Source organism: Loxodonta africana, chromosome 4, assembly GCF_030014295.1.
Source record: "Loxodonta africana isolate mLoxAfr1 chromosome 4, mLoxAfr1.hap2, whole genome shotgun sequence".
NCBI classification, from domain to species: domain Eukaryota; kingdom Metazoa; phylum Chordata; class Mammalia; order Proboscidea; family Elephantidae; genus Loxodonta; species Loxodonta africana.
The window spans coordinates 111,912,680-111,932,715 of NC_087345.1; the positions used below are offsets into that span (position 1 = coordinate 111,912,680).

At 38.0% G+C, this 20,036-nt stretch overlaps 1 protein-coding gene across 6 annotated transcripts in view; it reads left to right on the forward strand.

Moving 5' to 3' along the window:
* The window catches only part of ITPR2 (inositol 1,4,5-trisphosphate receptor type 2), a 537,466-nt gene that overhangs the window by 136,298 nt on the left and 381,132 nt on the right, over nucleotides 1-20,036 (forward strand). For all 6 annotated transcript variants that reach the window (XM_064284462.1, XM_064284460.1, XM_064284461.1 and 3 more), the window contains 3 exons: nucleotides 6,545-6,696; nucleotides 10,368-10,467; nucleotides 11,193-11,353. In XM_064284462.1, the coding sequence (XP_064140532.1) occupies nucleotides 6,545-6,696; nucleotides 10,368-10,467; nucleotides 11,193-11,353 (413 nt within the window). The remainder of the gene's footprint in view (nucleotides 1-6,544; nucleotides 6,697-10,367; nucleotides 10,468-11,192; nucleotides 11,354-20,036) is intronic.

A 20,036-nucleotide genomic window follows, 5' to 3' on the forward strand; every position in this document is an offset into this window, starting at 1 on the left:
AGAGGAAGGGCAGAGTGTTCCCATGTTGAGAACCACTGGGCTACATTGGTAGTTCAGTGGTAGGATTCTTGCTGTCGAGACCCGGGTTCGATTACTGGGTAATGCACCTCATGTGCAGCTACCACCCATCTGTCAGTGGTGGCTTGGGTTTTGCTATGATGCTGAACAGGTTTCAGTGGAGCTTCCAGACTAAGACAGACTAGGAAGAAAGGTCTGGCAATCTTCTGAAAATCAGTTAAAGAGAACCCTATGGATCACAATGTTCCAGCCTGCAACCAGTTACGAGGGTGGTGCAGGACCCGGCAGTGTTTTGCTCCATAGTGCATGGGGTTGCCGTGAGTCAGGGTTGACTCAGTGGCAGCTAACAACAACAACATAAATAGAAATATCCCAGGAACCACGAAACTTTGCTGAAAGGTATTCGAAAATTCTATTCTGTAGATTTTCTTGAGGGATGCTGTTACCAGATTCTGAAAGAAGATCCCACAATTTCCTTGAGAAGACCATGTATCCCTCAGTGATCAGGTGATAAGAAAGAATCAAAGTCATAATAGAAATTAGTTTGAGAGTAAGAATTTGTTAAGGAAACATGGCAAGAAAAAAGTGTTGGGCGCTTTAAAATGGCTGTGTTGTATCTGATTATATCAAGTCAGCAGTGAGAGCAGTGGAGGATTTGAACAGGAACCCAGATGCTTGTACTTCATTATGCTGCCGTGGCTGAACACCACCAGGGTCTGAATGAATCAGCTCTGAAAACACATATGTTGCTTTTTACAGAATGTCTTTCTGGCTCGTAACAACAGAATTACGACAGAATTGCAATGTGATGTCTCTGCTAAAAATTCGATGACTCGCAAATGAGTGAACAGAGAAGGTGTTACAGAAGCTAACTGCTGTGCTGCCACTGGCAGCCTCCAGGACAGGCAGGAGAAGCAAGGAGAGCCATTAGGTTGCTCCACTTGCTTTTCATGGGGGATTTTAGACTTGTATAACCAGAGGAGCTGTGTGCTTGTCCTTCCAAGAAAAAATGCTGCTTTTATAAGAGCACAGTAGACCAGGTTAACATTCTGAGGGCCCACATTTTCCAAAAATGAGCATGTTTTGCAGAACTAGCTGATGATAAATTTAACACCTGTTCAAGCACCCTTGTGGCGGTGGTGTCTGCCGAGGAAGTCAGTTTTGTATCTTAATGTATGTTCATGATGCAAAAGGGAGCACATTGTGCATCGGTAATTCTGTGAAGGGAACTAGTGTTTCTGTGTCATTTTTCTTGCTTACAAAGAGATATAGGTGTAGGGAGAAAAAGCCACATGCACACAATTTTGAACTGGACTGTCTTCATATTATAAAGACATAATATTGATTTTCTTTGATGCCGAAGCTTGATTTGTAAATTAAAAAAATTATTATAAGTCATTGTTTAGATTTCCTTAATTAAAAATTCCTAGGGGCTGGCTTGATATTTACTGTTAAACTGTTTATAAAGGTGAGTTTGTTAAGCAAAGAGTACAAGAGATTAAAAGCAAAATGTTCAAGACCCACAGCATTGTTTTCAAAACCTAAACATGTCAGAAGCTTTTATTCACACAGAAACAATTGTTATGCTGTTTATAAATGGAACTTATCTATTCATTAAGGTTGTTGTCCAAAGACCTAAAAAAACTATTAAAAAAAAAAACAAAACAAAAATCCTTTTGCTGTTGAGTTGATTTCGACTCATAGTGACCCTATAGGACAGAGTAGAACTGCCCCATAGGGTTTCCAAGGAGGGCCTCGTGTATTCAAACTGCTGGCCTTCAGTTAGCAGCCGTAGCTCTTAACCACTGTGCCACCAGGATGTATTAATACATTCTGCTTATCCTATGTAATGGAAATAAAACCACAGCCCTTATATAACATGAATAATTCAGACAGCCTCTTTTAATTAGCCCTAACTGGTGAGGTTTTTATATGTTTAAGAAAATTCTTATTGTTATAGGTTGGGAGTGTCAAAATAAAGAGGCCCCCGACTACTCTTGTTGCCCTTCACCCGCAGGCATACCAATGGGTAGGGGCTGGGATGGCAATCTCTAAGAACATGGATATGATCTCTTTTTATAAGCCTAGAAAATTCATTTTATTAGCATTCCAAAAGGGGTGTGGTTGTAGAAGGATTGGCTCCTGCTAAATGAACTCACAAGTGACTGATGTACAAACCACAATGCCAACTTCCATTTGCTGAGTAGACCTAAATAGTTGAGTCAGTTTGTCAGTGCGTTTTCCTTGAATGAAAAAGCTGTGTCAAAAGCTAAATTATAATCAGAAGATTGCTGTGCAGGAGGCTTAGAAAATTAGATGACACATATTCCTTTCAGAGAGATGGTTTTCTCCCAGGAAAATTGAAATACTCCCTTGCTGTGTCAGGTACTGTCTATACTGGGCAATGGTGAGAGAAACTGTCAAATTCTTGCTCATCGATTCCCTGTGTTTATTTAGGCTTCATGCTGATCTTCTGTTAATAAAGCCTTTCTTCAAATGTGGTTCAATATAATATATTGGATTTTCCTTAGTTAAAATCATTTTTATTGATGACTTTCCAGTACTCTGCTTAAGCCACTTATTCCCAAATCTCCTTGGCCACATATTAACAAAACCCCTTGAGTTATTTGTATAATGACTAACCTTATTCATTTTTTTGTATTCTTACATTCTAAGGAACTCTTGCCATCTTTCACATGAATTAACAACACTTATTATATTGGTGGTTCCCTTTTTTGGCTGTAATACTGCAAAAAAAAAAAAAAAAACTCCTTTAAAATATTTCTTTATGATTGTTATTCTTTGGGTTTATTTTCCCCCATGTTTTAATGTTATTGAGGATATAATTAAAAACAACTTTCCTTTCCATCCTTTCAGAATTATCACTCCTTCTTCTTAAACCTCTTCTTCTACCTTCTTTTCCATCATAATCATTATCATTTTCTTTTTGTTTTTTTATTGTATTTTAGATGAACGTTTACAGAGCAAATTAATTTCTCATTTTTTTCAATATCAGATGTCGCCAGACTTTTTTTTTTTTAACCACTGAGAAGGAGTAAAAGAGGATTGTGTAGAGCCCGTAAAGAGTTTCTTGCCTCAGCTATTTGTAGTTTAAGGCAGACTGGAGTGTGGTTCCTGTGTTACCATTAGACTTCAGGGCCTCCAGGGAAAAATCCTTCCTTGTCATTGGTATCTTGGTATAACACTCGGATTTTTCTGTTGAGCCTCATGGTGGAGATCAACCACATAAGACACTTTTGAGCTCCTTCCCTCTTTCCTTCTTTTCTTCCTTCCTCCTCCTTTGAAGCACGTTTTTAATTTTGGTGAAGTCCAATTTGTCTACTTTTTCTTTTTTTCCTTTGTATCTTTTGTGTTAACATCTAAGATCGTGCTTAAGCCTAGGTCAGAAAGATTTACTCCTGTGCTTTCTTGTAAGAGTTTTATAGTTTTAGCTCTCATATTTAGTTCTATGACTTACTTTGAATAGGTTTTTGTATATAGTGTGAGGTGGGGTCTAACTCTGTTTTTTTGCATGTAGAGATCCAGTTGTCCCAGAAGAATTCATTGAACAGATGATACCTTCCCTGTTGAGTAGTCTTGGCATCTTTCTTTTATAGAAAGAGACAGTACATCTAGGGATAGGTGGTCATAAAAGTAGGGAGGAAAAGGCAAACATGTAGAAACAGTTATGCTTATCTTCTCAAGATGTTAACTGGTGGCTCTGGAAACTTCTTGATTATCATGGTCTCACAGTAGCATAATAGTTATAAGGACTGGAATCAGCTAGAACTAGGTTTGATTTTCGGCTCTAATACATGATATTTATGTGAACTTGACTCCTAGAGTCTTAGTTTGCTTATCTATATTATGGGGATAATAATATGTAACTCATATCCAGTTGTTATTAAAACCAAAAACCAAAGCAATTGCCGTCGAGTTGATTCCGACTAATAGCAACCCTACAGGGTAGAATAGAACTGCCCCATAGGGTTTCCAAGGAGCGAATGGTGGATTTGAACTGCTGACCTTTTGGTTAGCAGCTAAGCTCTAACCACCATGGCTCCACTTTTATTAAGCCACATATGTATTTTAGATATTGTTTTTTTTCCTGCCAATAAAAAGAGCTTCCAGCAAAACTGGGCCATAGACCATTTTCTTGCGTACTACTGTTTTTCTTCTAGTATACATACTCATTTCCCCCTCTTCAGCCCCCTCCCCCCATTTCTACCTTCCTATTTCAACTAATTATCTTTCTTTTAGGATCATGCTCCCAACTCACTATGAGAGTTGAAATGCAGCAAATGAGCAAGACCATGCAAAAGGTTGTCTGAATTTCAATTGGTAATAATTAAAACCCAAAATATCTTCAAGACCCCAAAGAATAAATTACAAGTAATATAACTTCACTTAACTGCCTGCTGGCAGAAATTTTATTGGGAAGAAGTCTTTTCAACTCAAAGGTGATCTCTAGAGACCCTCCCCAAACTTGGGATTCCATGATCCTAAGCTGTCACATCATCTGGGCAGCCATCTCTCCCAACTCACCTGGCTGGCCAGACTACTTATTGTTGGGTGATTTAAAGACTTGTAGATCTTCTCCCAGGATGGGAGGGTGTTTCTGCCTTTCGTAAAATTTTGTCTTTAGTTCTCAGGCTTCAGTGCCTTCAATGTAAAGAACTGTGAAAATGGGCCTCATGATGCAAGGTAATTCTTTCAAAAGACTTGAGGAAGGCTCTTGGCCAAGAGTTCATACTTAGCCTTTGAACAGTGACTCAGCCAGTGTTTGAGTGCTCTAGGCCTTTGGCTTTGGCCAGCTAGGACTGAAGCCATGGCCGGTTGAACTTGGGCTTCAACATTTACTGCCACCACTCACTGCTCCCTTCTCCTTTCCTGTCTTTCCCTTTTCCTCCCCACCCTTCCCCCCATTTCCTTCTCCTCTCCTTTCTCTTCCCTTCTTCCCCTTTCCCCTCAGTTCTTCCTCCTTCCTTCTTCCCTTCCCTCATCCTCCTTCTCCTTGTAGGTAATTTTACTCTTTTGTTTCATGGCAATGACAATACTTACCTTTCCATCTCTCAGTTTTTTCTTGTGATATCGATGAGAAGAACCAAGGGAACAGCTTTGTTACTGTGAGAAACTTTGTGTAACTTCAAAAGTATAATCTGCTTACTGTTTCTGCATGTCTTTCTTTCCCACCTCCCCATACTCCCTTATAAGGCAAAGTTGCTTAGCAGACAGAGAAAACCCCAATAACTTTCTGCCTTTTTCTAATCAATAAACATAGTTCATATTTACTAATTAGAAACACCTATTATGGGAATCACATCACCTGGGGAGAGTTTACAGTTCTCTGCCATCATTTAACTTTGAATTTTGGTCTTAGCAAAAGACATAAATCAAAGATGACAGGAGTTACCAGGCGGTGCTGGGCCATGTGGGAGTTTAGCAGAGAGCAGCCCCACTCCTTCTTAGGAATCCTGGCGGTTCTCTCTGTTTGTTCATAGTTCAGTTGTGCTGTCAATTTGTGCACCATTTACAGAAGAGACTAAAAACTAAACTGCAAGGGTTTTCTGGTCCCAGGAAGATGATGCACACAGTCTTGGAGAGCAGGGAATGGAATGCTATGTGACTGTCTTCCAATGATCAACAGTAATATCTCATCATCACAGCAGCCATTCAGTACACATTTGTTTTAAAAGGTTTTCATTTGCTTTTTGAGCATCCTTTTCCTCTCCCACTTTCATGTACCTTCTTGTGATGGTGCAATGACTCCCTCTCTCTGTTTTTCAAATTTCGCTTGTGTTAGTAAGTACATGTAAGTAATTATATTTATGTACTTAATTACCAAGATGATAATGCATTTGTTGAATTACATTTCGGTTTCTTGCACATCAAAGTAGTCCATGGGGCACTGGAGGTTGGGGCAGTTCAAGTAAAAATACATAGTTATTATTTTGTGTTACTTAATGTAAAATGGTAAGGTGTGCTGGGAATATTGACTAAGTTTCACATTATCATGAGGGATTCTATTTGTGAAGGTCTCATTTTACTTCACCTTTTATGCAATCATGGTATGTTCTTGGATCTAATGGAACAAGCTGATGAACTGAATGAGAATGTTGTTGATTATGTTTTGGGAGTTTGAGCATGAACTCTGGAACACGTCCATGCTTACCCTTTGATATATGAAATCTATTCAACACACTATCTTATCTCTTTATTTTTAATGTAGAGTGGTTAAAATTGCTGCTCTGTAAATAGATTTAATACAAGAGATGGGACTATAGATTGTGACGGTTAGTGCCTTAATGTTCAAACCACCCTCCAGAAGTGTCTAACTTATCACTGTTGATAATAACTACCTCAGAGGCTTCAGGTCTGAGCAACTCTTTCTGGATGATGCAAAAGACACAATGCTATAATTCAATAAAGAAATACATACATTTAAATCTTATCTCTGGATTAATTGGAGAGTTCAGTAAGAAATCTGATAAAAGTAAATAACTTTGTATACTTGCCTCCTCGACAGAGAGATGGAGACCTCCCAACTTCAAAGAAAAAACGCCAGGCAGGGGAGAAGATTATGTACACTTTGGTCTCAGTCCCACATGGAAATGACATTGCATCTCTTTTTGAACTGGATGCCACAACTCTTCAGAGAGCTGACTGCCTGGTTCCAAGGTAAAACAAACAAACAAACAAACAAACAAACAAACAAACAAGACATTGTTTATTTGAATAATTTTATCAGTGTGTAATGAATTAAAACCATAACGTTAATATTTTTTGACATAAAGATAGCAAGCATAAATGAAAAACAAGTGTGAGAAACATGCTTCTTGTGTGAGTGGATAATCATAGTTTGTTTTATGCTTATAAATAATTAAAATGTGCAGGGCCAAAGAAATTCTGAAAAATTCATAAGACTTATTACTTCTATGGCCTTTGGTTACTAAAATGAAAGATAATATGAAAGCATTTCTATCATTACTTATGTTGTTGATTTTTTTATGTGAAATACCCAAATCATTAATCTATTCACCCATTCTTTCATTTATCCAGTTATTTAGTCAACAGGCATTTATTGAGCATCTATGACATTCTAAGCATTGCTTTAGTCACTGGACAGAATAACACTGAAAAAATTGGTTATGTCCTTGCTTTAATGACCCTCTCAAGTGGGAGATAGTCCATAAACAATAAACTAATAAACATGAAATATATGGTCAGGCATTGAAAATGCTTTAAAGCAAAATTGCAGAGTATGGAGAGTTCTATTAGGTAAGAGTGTTTAGGAATAGCCTCTTTAAGTTGAGACATTTGAGAAAAGATCAGAATGAATTGAGACATCATGTCTTCTCTGTCTGGGGAAGAGTAGTTCAAGCAGCAGTGACAGGAATTGCAAAAATCTGAAAATTTACCAGGTGTGTTTAAGGACCAACAAGGAGACCAGTGGCTGGGAGTGAGGCGGGGGCGGGGGAGGAGAATTGGTTATAAGGTAGCCAGGATTTAATGTAAGAAAATATGTCTCCTTTTTTCTTCCAATTTGACTATTATAAGTAAGCTCTTTTGTCTAAATCTGTCTACTTTCCAGCAATAGCACAAGAATATATTCTCTAGTTGCATAAAGGAATCTTACCCATATTAATAGGTCTAGTGGCGTGGTTCTAAGTTGGCCTTGGGAAGATACCAGTAGTTAGGCTGAAGGTGCCTGTACACAAATGCAGACATTGTTGTATAGGTTCCTTTCAAGTAGGGTGAAAAGTTGCTGAGAAACACTGCAGCTGGCTTGAGCTTCCCAAGGTGTCTCATGGCCATTCAGACTCATGAGAAATGGGGCTGAATCTTGACCTTATGTGAATACATCTCTCACTCTTCCCTGCTCCATCAATATAAGCCTGTAATGAAGATTTTACTTGATCCAGGCATGTGACATTCTCTTCTTAGTATTGGGATCTTAGTCAATCCTTACTATGACTTGATTTGTTTTAGATTTAACTCATCAAAAATGGAGTCCTTTTAAAATTCTAATGGAGTTTGCTTAAGGAAATGATAAAAAGGATCTCACTTTGAAGTGCATGGATCTATGACAAGGCCCCTGAGCCTTGCTTTGTATGGAGGTGTTTATTACTATCCAGAACTGTTGAAGCACTTCTCAGTATAGTACAGAATTTTGTATTAACATGGATCAATTTGCCATTAATTGTATTAAAGATGGTATTAAGTAATATATAACTCTTGAACACTAGCTGTGTGTTAAGCCCTGTTTCAAGTTATTTATAAACATTATCTTATTTAATCTTGGCAGCAATCTGTTTTACAGATCAGGAAACAGAGGTTTAGAGCACCGCTTCTCACATTAGCTGTAAATTAGAATCATCTGGGTGGCTTTGAAAACTCTTGGTGCCCTGGCTGCACTGAGACCAGGGCTTAGAATCAGTTCATTCTGGTTTGAACCACTGCTGAGAGTTTGGATTTCCACCCCAGATATACTGAATCAGAATCTACATTTTAACAAGATCCTTAGGTGATTCTTATGTGTAATAAATTTTGGGAACCACTGCTCTACTAGTGGTTCTCAGAATTGGTCCCTAAGCAGTGGCATTAGCATCTCGGGACCTTGTTAGAAATGCAGATTCTCAGCAGGGGTTCGAACTGGATGGAACCAGCTCAAAGCCTTGATTTAAACCAGTGAAATCAGAATCTCAGGGATGGGAGGCAGGCTTTACTGTTTTTTTTTTTAAGACTACCCAGGTGATTCCAATTTGGAGTCTATAGTCCAATGCTTCTCAACATTTAATGTGTATATGAATCGCCTAGATTACACTTCAGATTCTGATTCTAACTTAGTCTAGGGTAGGGCCTGATACCCTGCATTTTTAACAGCTCCTCAGGTGATGCTGATGCTACTGGTTTGCAGGCTAGACTTTGAGTATCAAGAGCTTAGAGCTGTGGTTCCCAAACTTTGCTGCACTTTGGAACACAGGAGATCTTTAAAAAGTACTGATGCCTGGCTCCTGTTCCCAGACATTCTGATTTAATTGGTATGTGGTGAGACTTGGGCATTGGGAGTGTAAAAGCTTTCCAAGTGATTCTAATGTGCAGCAAAATTACCAAACTACTGGCTTAGAGTAATAAAGTTAATTGGCTGCTGTTACGCTCATGATCTTGGAGTGTGTGGAGTCTATATTCTTCATTACTCTGCTACTATTTCTTCATATTTTAGACATTCAGATTCTGTCAATGTCCTAATGACAACATGTTCTGTGGCATTGGTGCTAAAGAGTTACTCAATTTCCAAAGTTCTCCCAAATTGGAAATTATTATTACTGGAATGTAGTCTTTTTAGTGTGAAACTCAATAATCTAGGATAATTTAGGTAGATTTAGATTAAGAGGCCACAAAGCTGAAAAAAGCTATGACTTCACTTTCCAGACACTTAAAATATACTGAGGAAGAAAACTGAGTACAAATATGTCCTGTGTAATATAGTGCAGAAAAAGATAAGTGGTAAAATAGAGGAAATGCAGAATTTCTGATTATTTGAACAAAGATCGGTTTTTGAAATTCCTGCACTCTATTTTTATCTACTTTTATGCATGAACAGACTGTGGCATTGAATGAATCTCTCTCCCTGAGGTTGTTGGCCTTTTACTTTTGTTTTTTCTTATTGGCCTTAATGCTTTCTGCCTTATGTTGTATGATTTATTTGTCTTATCTTTCCTACTGAACTGTAAGCTCTTTGAAGACAAGATTACTTAATACAATGCTTTTCTTTTAATAGGCACTTTATACATATTTGTTGCAGAAATGAATGATAATAAAAGATTCACTAAAAATGGAAATATTTGAATTAGATAAAGTTCTAGCTGTCGTTTCATAGGTACTCTACCACAGTTTATATATCACGTTTACATGCAGATAATTAAGGTATAAAAAAACTACCATCAGGCAGTAGTTTTACCGGAGTTTGTTCCTTGATCAGTGGTTCTCACTTTAGCATACATCAGAATCACCTAGAGGGCTTGTTAAAACAGAGAATTGGGGTCCCATCCCCAGAGATTCTGATTTAGTGGGCTGGGAAGAGGCCTGCGATTTCGCGTTTCTAACAAGTCCCAGGTAATGCTAATGCTGCTGATCCAGGGACCATTTTTTGAGAACCACTGGACTAAGTAATAATACTGCATGCTTTGAAATAGTTTATAATACAGAATTCTCCCTCAAACCAAACTGATATTCTTATGTTTGAGTCAATTATTAGTCTAACATATATTTATATTCATATCATGTATGATGGTATAAATATTTACTGTGTGTCTTAATTTTTATAATCTTTTTTTTTTTTTTTTTAGGAACTCATATGTTCGGTTAAGGCATTTGTGTACCAACACGTGGGTAACCAGTACCAGCATCCCCATAGACACAGATGAAGAGAGGCCTGTTATGTTGAAGGTAAATGTTGCTGGGAATGGTTTAATTTTCAACTAAATGCTTTGTGACTAGGATTGGGGGTAACACAGGTTCCTTACAAATCACTTTCACTAGTATTAGAGATTATTGCAATTAAGGTCATTAAACACTCATTTCTGCAAATTGCTTATTTAGGTCACTCAGCTGAATGGCTGTGATTCAGGGGGATGCAGCCCAGGTATCACTGGTTTCTTAAGGTTCAAACTCCTGAGGAGAATTTGCATTTCTAAGAAGTTCCCAGAAGTTATACATAAGAATGACCTGGGGATCTTGTAAAAATGTAAATTTTGATTCAGTATATCTGGGGTAGAAATTCAAACTCTCAGCAGGGAACTTGTTAGAAGTGCAAATTCTCAGCAGGGGTTCTATCCTGAAGGCACCAGTTTGAAGCCCTGGATATCAAAAATGTGGTAGCAGCATGTGTGAGAGGAGAAGCTGCCAGGAGTGCATTTTCTCTGTTGACGCTGAAGCAAAGGACACGTGTGAAAGGGATACATTTCCTATGGGGCCTTGGAATCAGGGCAGAAAGTGGGGACCGCAAACTTCTGTGTCCCTACAACATTTCATGATGTATGACACATGTGGGAGTTGTGTCTGAATTATCTACTCCGCCTTGTATTTTTAAACTCTGCTAAGATGTGTTGTTGCTCAAAGAATAATGCATAATTATTTAAAAAAACTAATCTTAATGGAAAAACCCATTGCAGATTGGAACATGCCAAACAAAAGAAGATAAAGAAGCATTTGCCATTGTGTCCGTCCCACTGTCTGAGGTCCGAGACTTAGACTTTGCCAATGATGCAAATAAAGTGCTAGCGACCACAGTTAAAAAGCTGGAAAACGGCACAATAACTCAGAATGAAAGGAGGTTAGTAACTTTTTAAAATGCCTCTTAAATCGTCAAGAACCAGTTGTCAGCTGTTGCAGTAAACTTCAAGTGAATGAGGGGACTCTAAGGGAATATTGAGAACATTCTGAATGAGATGGCATCTCGATTTCTCTTGAGCATGGTGAGTGAATGAAAATGGCGAAATTAAAATCTAGCAGAATATTTACTTTTCATGTTTTAGTTTGGCTTGGAAATGGCTGTTTTTAGTTACTGTCTGATCTGTCATTTTAAATGCTTCCTAAGAAATTTGCCATAACTTTTACTGCACCCTGGAACCCTGGTGGTATAGTGGTTAACATCTCAGCTGCTAGCCAAAAGGTCTGTAGTTGGAATCCACCAGCTGCTCCCTGGAAATCCTATGGGGCAGTTCTGCTCTGTCCTGTAGAGTTACTGTGAGTTGGAATCAACTGGATGGCAATGGGTTATTTGTTTTGTTGCTGTTTTCCTGCACCGGTAAGTCAGGTAATAAATTTGATTTGATGTTTGGATTTAGAGTTCTTAGGTCCTAAAAGAAGTTTCATACTTTTCTGTTCTTATTTATTCAAGACACATTTTTCAGCTCACAAAACAAATATATTAAACACAAAAAATCTGCAGGGTGTAGCTCTCTGCCCTTATAACTCCCTCAGAGAAACCAGATCCTTGATTCTTAAGCTCTGATTGTGGAAATAAGTGAGAAAAAGAATGATATTGAGGACTAACAATTGTTGCACCCTACCTTGTATCAGATATTGTTTTAGGCACTATAAATATACTTTATCCTTCAGATAGTCTAAAGATAGATATTATCCCCATTTTACATACAAAGAAATTGAGAGGTTAATCACGTTGGGTAGAGTCACACAATTAGTAAGTAGGGGATTCAAGTATGCTTTTCAGTACAATAGAGTGTAAGCATTCTCCATATTTCCCTTGTTCTTGATCTGCTGTGTAAGTTTTGATTTGAATAAGAAAAACTGTTTACCAGTCTACCCAGGCATTCATACATTGGCATTCTCACACACAGCTGGTGAGATGAAAATTGGTATAAGTACTTTGGAAATAGTTTGGCAGTAACTAGCAAAGTTAAAGAAACAAATAGCTCCATGGCTCACCAATCCCATCCCAAGGCTGAATGTTCTCGATTATCTGTCCAAAAGAAGCTCCTGCATATGTGTACCAAGACACGTGTTCCAGAATGTTCAGCCTTGTTCTAAAAGACCCCAAGCTGGAAACCATCCAAGTGTCCATCACCAGGTGAATAGATGAATAAAGCGTGCCGTGTTATACAATGGAATGGTATAGTAATGAGAATAAATGAACCACATCTATGTGTAACAACATGGATTAATCTAATAAACTTCAGATTGAGTGGAAACTAGACACGACAAATGCATTCACTGTAATTCTGTCTGTAAAGTTGAAAAAAAAAAGCTCTCTTCTTTGGGGTGTTTAGGCAATTGGCAGAACTATAAAGAAATGCAAGGAAGTAATTATCACAAAAATCAGGACGGTGGTTAACCTTCGAAGGGAGAAAGAGGTTGTAATTGGCCAGGGGCTTGTGGGGGCTTCTACAGTGTTCCATTTCCCATTCTAGGTGGTGGTTTCATGGGGATTCATTTTATAAATATTTGTTAACTAAACAGATATGCCTTATGAGCTTTTCAGTATGTATCTTGCAATACAAAGGAACAAAATCCAACTTGCTTCCCTCCACTTCCATCAGTTAAAAAATCATAAATAGGCAAACAAATGAAATAGCTGTTCCTCAGCTTCCTCTCTGTTCTTAACCTCTGTTTTCCCCTTCACAAACCCCTTTTTGAAAACAACAGTTGTGTATCCAATTGTACCTCTAACCCTGTTGCGGGGAAATGATAAAGGCCAGAAGCTGAAACAACTGCCTCATTTTCTGGGCTACAGAGAATTGAATAGGGAATGATACCCGGTATGCAGATAGCACTGTTTATTTGCCTGCTATTTATCTGTTAATTCTCCTTTTGTCACTCTCGCACATGCCCAGAAATTAGACAGCCTTGCTTAAAAGTCTCTCCTGCTAAGCGCTAAGGTATTCCTGGATGAAAAAGACAGAGATTCATATTAGGAGTGGCTTCACCACTGTTGTCTGTAACCCTGCCCAAGTTACCCTTACCCAGTTCTTCCTGGAGAGAATCATAACTGTTAAAGATGATTCTAAGGAAGGTGGTGGACCAGGATTGATCAGGGAGCAGGCACCTTTATGTTCCCCATTTCCTTCCCCACTGTTTTAGAGTGAAAAACATTGTAGCAAAGAGATGGCTTTGCCTGAGAAATAGAAAATTGCAATAATTGGTTTTAATTTAGTAATTTCAGAAAAGCTACCTCCTATCAAAATTCATTCAAAGCTCCTTTCAGTACAGCAGGGCTTATTGGCATAGTTCAATGCATGTATATTATTTTTGCGCCTTTAAAATTCAATATAAAATTCTTCTGGAAAAAAAATCCTCCAAACTCTGACTTTTTTTCCCTCTGGAGGATGGAGTTATTATTAGACATTCTTTTACTCAAAACCGGGAAGAATGATACAAAGTGGAAGGAAAGGCTATACAGCACTGCAGATCTCTGTCTCAAAATGCCTGTATTCTTTGAATCCTTTCTCTTTGTTTTAGCTCCCCCTTTAATCACCCCAGCAATGGACTCTGGAGACATGGCTCCTGTGTTGTGCTCCAAGGTTCTCAACCTCTGAGATTTTTCAGGGGAATTTTCTGATCTTATAGCTGCATCCTGAGTTGAGAGTATTGGGAGCGTGGTTCAGGGGAGGGGAGGGGAGAGGGTAAACTGCTCTTCAGAGCTTGAGGAAATGACAATGTCATTCTAAGCCGAAATTTCTGCACCCTGTTTTACCTCTGTTGTATCTAGTTGCTGTCAAGTCTATTCTGACTCATGGCGAACCCATGTGTGCAGAGTAGCTCTGCTCTATAGAGTTTTCAAGGCTGTGACCTTTTGGAAGCACATCTCCAGGTCTGCCTTTGAGGTGCCTCTGGGTGGGTTTGAACTGCCAACCCTTCTGCTAGTAGTTGAGGCCTTAACCATTTACACTACCCAGGGACTCCATGTTTTACCCCTAGTTGGTACAGAAAAAGATGTGAAGGCTTCTATTGAAACATCTTATAGTTTAGAGATGTAATTAATTCAGCATTATGAAAGCCCTGTATATATGTATACCACTAAAGAAAGAAAAAAAAATCAAAGTAAGATAAGTCCATGTATATTATTTATTAAATGTAAAGTAACTGAACTTGTCAACTAAAGATAGACTATAAGATTGTTGTTGTTGTTAGGTGCTGTCGAGTTGGTTCTGTCTCATAGTGACCCTACGCGCAACAGAACGAAACACTGCCTGGTCCTGCGCTATCCTCACAATTATTGTTATGCTTGAGCCTATTGTTGCAGCCACTGTGTGAATCCATCTCGTTGAGAGTCTTCCTCTTTTCCTATGACCCTCTACTTTACCAAGCATGATGTCCTTCTCCAGGGACTGATCCCTCCTGATAACATGTCCAAACTATGTGAGATGTAGTCTCACCATCCTTGCTTCTAAGGAGCGTTCTGGTTGTACTTCTTCCAAGACAGATTTGTTCGTTCTTCTGGCAGTCCAAGGTATAGTCAATGTTCTTCACGAACACCACAATTCAAAGGTGTCAGTTCTTCGGTCTTTCTTATTCGTTGTCCAGTTATAAGACTAGGTTTTAAAAAAATCCAGTCTTTAAAATGTGGTAGACACTGGGCCATGCCATATGTTTATATGCAGTGGTAATAGAGTGGTAAACGCCTTGCCGTCAGTCGATCTCTACTTATAGTGACCCTATTGGACAGAGTAGAACTGCCCCACAGGATTTCCAAGGCTGTAATCTTTTGGAAGCAGACTGCCACTTCTCTTCTCCTGTGAGTGGCTGGCAGGTTCTAACCAAGCTCTTTAACCACTGCACCACCAGACATCACAAATTATATTCATGTCTTCATTCATCTTGAAGGTTGTTTTTAATTCTCCACTATAGAAGCTCAGAATCTAGAATAGGGGAAATCGAACATGAGATTGTCAGATCAGATATCCTTCTGATTCAAACTTAATATCTTCCTATAGCAATGCCACTTTCCCCTTAAATTTTATTTGCCTGTTATTACTATCCATCACCAGCTATCTTTTGTTTAGTATTTACCTGAAGTCTCTTTTTCTATCCTTTTATTTCAAATTTCCTAGACATTTTATTTTGGGTATGTCTCCTGTGAGTACTAGAGAGCTGGATTTTAAAATCTGATTTAACAGTTTATCTTTAATTGGCAAGGTCAGTTACTTGCATTTTGATAAATGATGTATTTGGACTCATTTTGTTCTTTTTTTAGTAGAGTTTTTTTCCCCCCTCCTCTCCTTTCTTGCTTTCCATTAGATTGATAGAGTTTTATATATTTTTTCCAATTTCTCTTTTTACCCTACTGGTTTAGAAGTTATAGGTCATACATCTGTTCTTTAGCCATTGCCCTTAAATTATGATCATACGTTTAACTATATATTCTTTCTTAAAAAATATGAGATTATTAATTCTTTCTTTCTTATTATGGGAGACAAGTATCCCAACATACTTTAACTTTGCACTGATATTCTCCCTCCCAACTTTTTTGTAATTGTCTAAAACCTTAGTTCAGCAGTTCAAATCCATCAGGTGCTCCTGGGAAACCCTGTGGGGCATTTCTATTCTGTCCTGTAGGGTCTCTATGAGTCAGAATCAACTCGATGGCAATAGGTTTTTTGGTTTGTTATTGCCGTTAAGAAGTTTACAGTTAACAGAATTGTTATTCTTATTCATAATATATATATATATTTTACTTTCAGATAATTTTGTAGTTTTTAAGAAAGTCTTTATTGTTCTGCAATTTCATTATGATGTGCTTACAGAAAATGTTATTTTTATTTTTCCCATTTGCCACTTGTGATACACTTTTAGTCTGAATGCTCATGTCTTCCTTAGATTTTGGAAAAATTTCAGCCATATTCTCTTCAAATATTGCTTTTTTATCTTTTTTTTTCTCCTTCTTTTGGAACTCAAATATATATTGGATCTTCTTAATTCACCCCCCTTCTCACTTCACTTTTATGATTTGTCATTTTTAATCTCTATGTTGCTTTCTGGATCAAGTTCTCAATATTGTCTTATAAATCACTGGTTTTTTCCTAGAATTTTATGCAGAATAGTTTATCTTCACTAGGTAGGTTTTTATTTAAATGGCTATAGTTTTTATTTCTCAGGTTTCTATTGGTTCCTTTTATACTTGTATATCCTTTATTCATATCTGCCTGTTTTTAAAATATATATGCTACCAATTTTGTTATAATTGCCTTCTTTATCTCCTTAAGGATTGAAAACACACTCATTAGAAGTTATTTTGAAATTTTTCTCTTGCTTGTACTTCGTTGGTAACAAATTATCTTCCTGATTTTTGAGTATGATGGCTTTTTCATTTTAATAATTTATTTTTGTTGTAGTTGTGGATATACACAGCAGAACATATACCAATTCAACAATTCTATTTGTACAATTCAGTGACATTGATTACATTCTTTAAGTTGTACAACCATTCTCATCCTCCTTTTCTGAGTTGTTTCTCCCCCATTAACATAAACTCACTGCCCTCTAATCTCCTATCTAATCTTGCCAGTTGCTGTTGTCAGTTTGATCCCATATGGATAGATCCTAAAAGAACACAGTCCTCAAGGCAGACATTCTTTACTAGTTAAGCTAAACTTTGCTTGGTTGTAAGAACACTTCGGGGAGATATTTTTGGTTTAAGGTTTAAAGATTATCTTAGGCCAATAGTTTCAGGGGCTGAGGATCCAGAAAGTCAGAAGTCCATGAGAATTTGAAATTCTGTTCTGTATTTTCCCCTTTTTGATCAGGATTCTTGTATAGAATCTTTGATCCAAATGTTCAGTAATGGTAGCACTCAGTTCTTTTGGTCTCATAGCAAAGGAGGCAGTTAGCCACATGTTCCATTTCCTCCTCCTGTTCCTGACTCTCCTCCTTCCTCTGTTGCTCTAGGTATCATGGCTTCCTTAATGTCAGTTTTCCATCTGGGGTTTGGAATTTTAATATGCAGGCCCTGCTTGAGTAGTAGATTTTTTTTTGCTTCTCTCTGCATTTACTCGTCTTCTCTATCGATTTTATGGTTACCTCCACCTGGCACCCCTAAACTAGCCCAGAATGATATCTGATATTGAGGGTGGGGGTTTATTGTCCTGTGGTAGTTTGGGGCTTTACCCACTGACATTTCAGGTGGTTTGAGCCAGTCCTGTCTATGTTACTTCCTCTGTTTCCTTCCACAACTACACAGCTAGAACCTGATCAAGGATCATGGAATTGTTAAGATTCCTTTTAGGGGTGGTGAAGCCCTACTTTGGTCCCTGCTTTCAAATCTTTAACCTAGTTTCTTACCAGTTGTGCGTAGTTCCTGTTACCTTGCAAGAGTTGATCATTATCCCTGCTCATCACTGTTTTTCTTATTTTGTTCCTAATCCACAACACTTTGTATGATGTTTTTGGGTGTGCTGTGTCTTTTTATTTTTAAAAATATATTTTACCTTTTGTTGCTGCATTTTTATTAGGGAGTGGGGGTGTTAAAGTTTGAACTAAAAGAATTACGTGACGGAAAGTTACAAAAATGGTTTTTAAAAAACAAATCAGTAATGGTAGCAAAATATGAGTTTGTAGGACCTGAGCACCTACTGACACAGAATTAGAGTTTGATCTAAATGGAAAAGGTCCAGTTCACTTTGCCACAGATATGATATTTAAGGTGAAATGGTAACAGTTTCAGAGGTCAAAAGAGAAGGTTGGTGTTCTTGGCTTCCATTGCCTCATCCCCAGAGAAGGTAGACTCTGCAAGCAAGGGTAATGTATAGTGACCCTCTCCAGACTGTTCGTTTTCTCCATCAGTCCATTAACCATCACCAATTTTCGGGCTATTTGAAAGACTTTGAAGCAGGGTGGTCCATAGTCGCTCACGAAACTGTGCTGTCTTAAATGTTTAAACACCCAAATATCATGAACTTGGAAGAGCAAGGGAAAAGGAATATTGCTAATTTTAAAAAAGAAAAATGCAGAATTTATACTCAAGCTGCACTTGTGGATTGAGCAGATAGCAACCGAGGCTCAACTTAATTTCAGTTTGTGGAAGTAACCTGAGCTCAAAAGAATTAGGTTTTTTTTTTTAAAACAATAACAGAGTTATTTGGAAGGCATTAAGTTACAATTTTAAAAGAAGTTCACATCACATTTTGATGAGCATGAATCATTTTACAATTCTGTGGTTGCTCTTGGAGATTAAACCTAAATATGTAAGTAGATTCTATCAGACACATTTTTCAAAAGGGATAGATTGGTCTAAAAGTTAAAACAAACATATGAAGGAACCATAGAATCCCTGGAGTTTTGAAGTGAAGTTTATGATCTTTGGAAGTATGCCGAGATGTCTATCTGTGTGGGTAAATTCTGGATTAAGCTTGTGCCCATTTGACTCCATAAAAGTACTCTCTCTCGGGAGGTAAATCTGGAGGCAGGATCAAGATGCTCTCTAACTGAATACATTCCACACTTTTCTGGAGTATTTGACTCCCAAAAGAGCTGTACCGTGTTTTTACACAACTAACAGGTGCCTTCTGAGTTTGTTTGCCCAGCTGCACCCTCCCCCCGTGAGGTATTTTCGTAAACCAAAAGAAACCAAACCCAGTGCCCTTGAGTCAATTCCAACTCATAGCGACCCTATAGGACAGAGTAGAACAGTCCCCATAGAGTTTCCAAGGAGCACCTGGCGCATTCGAACTGCTGTCCCTTTGGTTAGCAGCCGTGGCATTTAACCACTACGCCACCGGGGCACTACTATTCCAGTTTTTCTTAACATGTTGGCTGTGAAGAAAAATTATCTTGATGCACTTACGAGGATGCCTCATGGGGGTGGGAGGGAGGGTGCAGCTGGCAAATGCAGGAGGCATGCATTATTTGCATAAAAATAAGGTAGTAAATTGTAGTTTTCGTATTCATGTGGTCATAATTGATCATACTAATAATAGTACAGGATTGTGCTGATAGCAGTATATGGTTAAACTAATTTACATGCACAGCTTTTGCCTTATTTAAAAAAGTCATGTTTTCTGAGATTCTGATTTGACTAATGACAGCCTGTGGAAGACCCTGAGCAAGAACCACCCGTCCAAGCCATTCTTAGACTCCTGACCCATAGAAACTATGAGATATTAGGTTTTTTTTTTGAAGAATTACAGAGTTATTTGGAAGGCATTAAGTCACAATTTCAAAAGACATTCACATCACATCTTGATAAGCATAAATCATTTTACAGTTCTGTGGTTGGTCTTGGAGATTAAACCTATATAAGTAGATTCTATCAGACACATTTTTCAAAAGAAATAGGTTGGTCTAAAAGTTAAAACAAACATATGAAGAAACCATGGAATCCCTGGTGATTTGAAGTGAAGTGATCATATGAGATATTAAGTATCTAGTTTTCTCAGCCACTACATTTTGGGGTAACTTGAGCATCTTTTTATGTGCTTTTTGGCCATTGGTATTTCTTCTTTGGTAAAATGTCTATTCAAGTCCTTTGCCTACAAAAAAACAAATACAATGGGTGTGGTGAG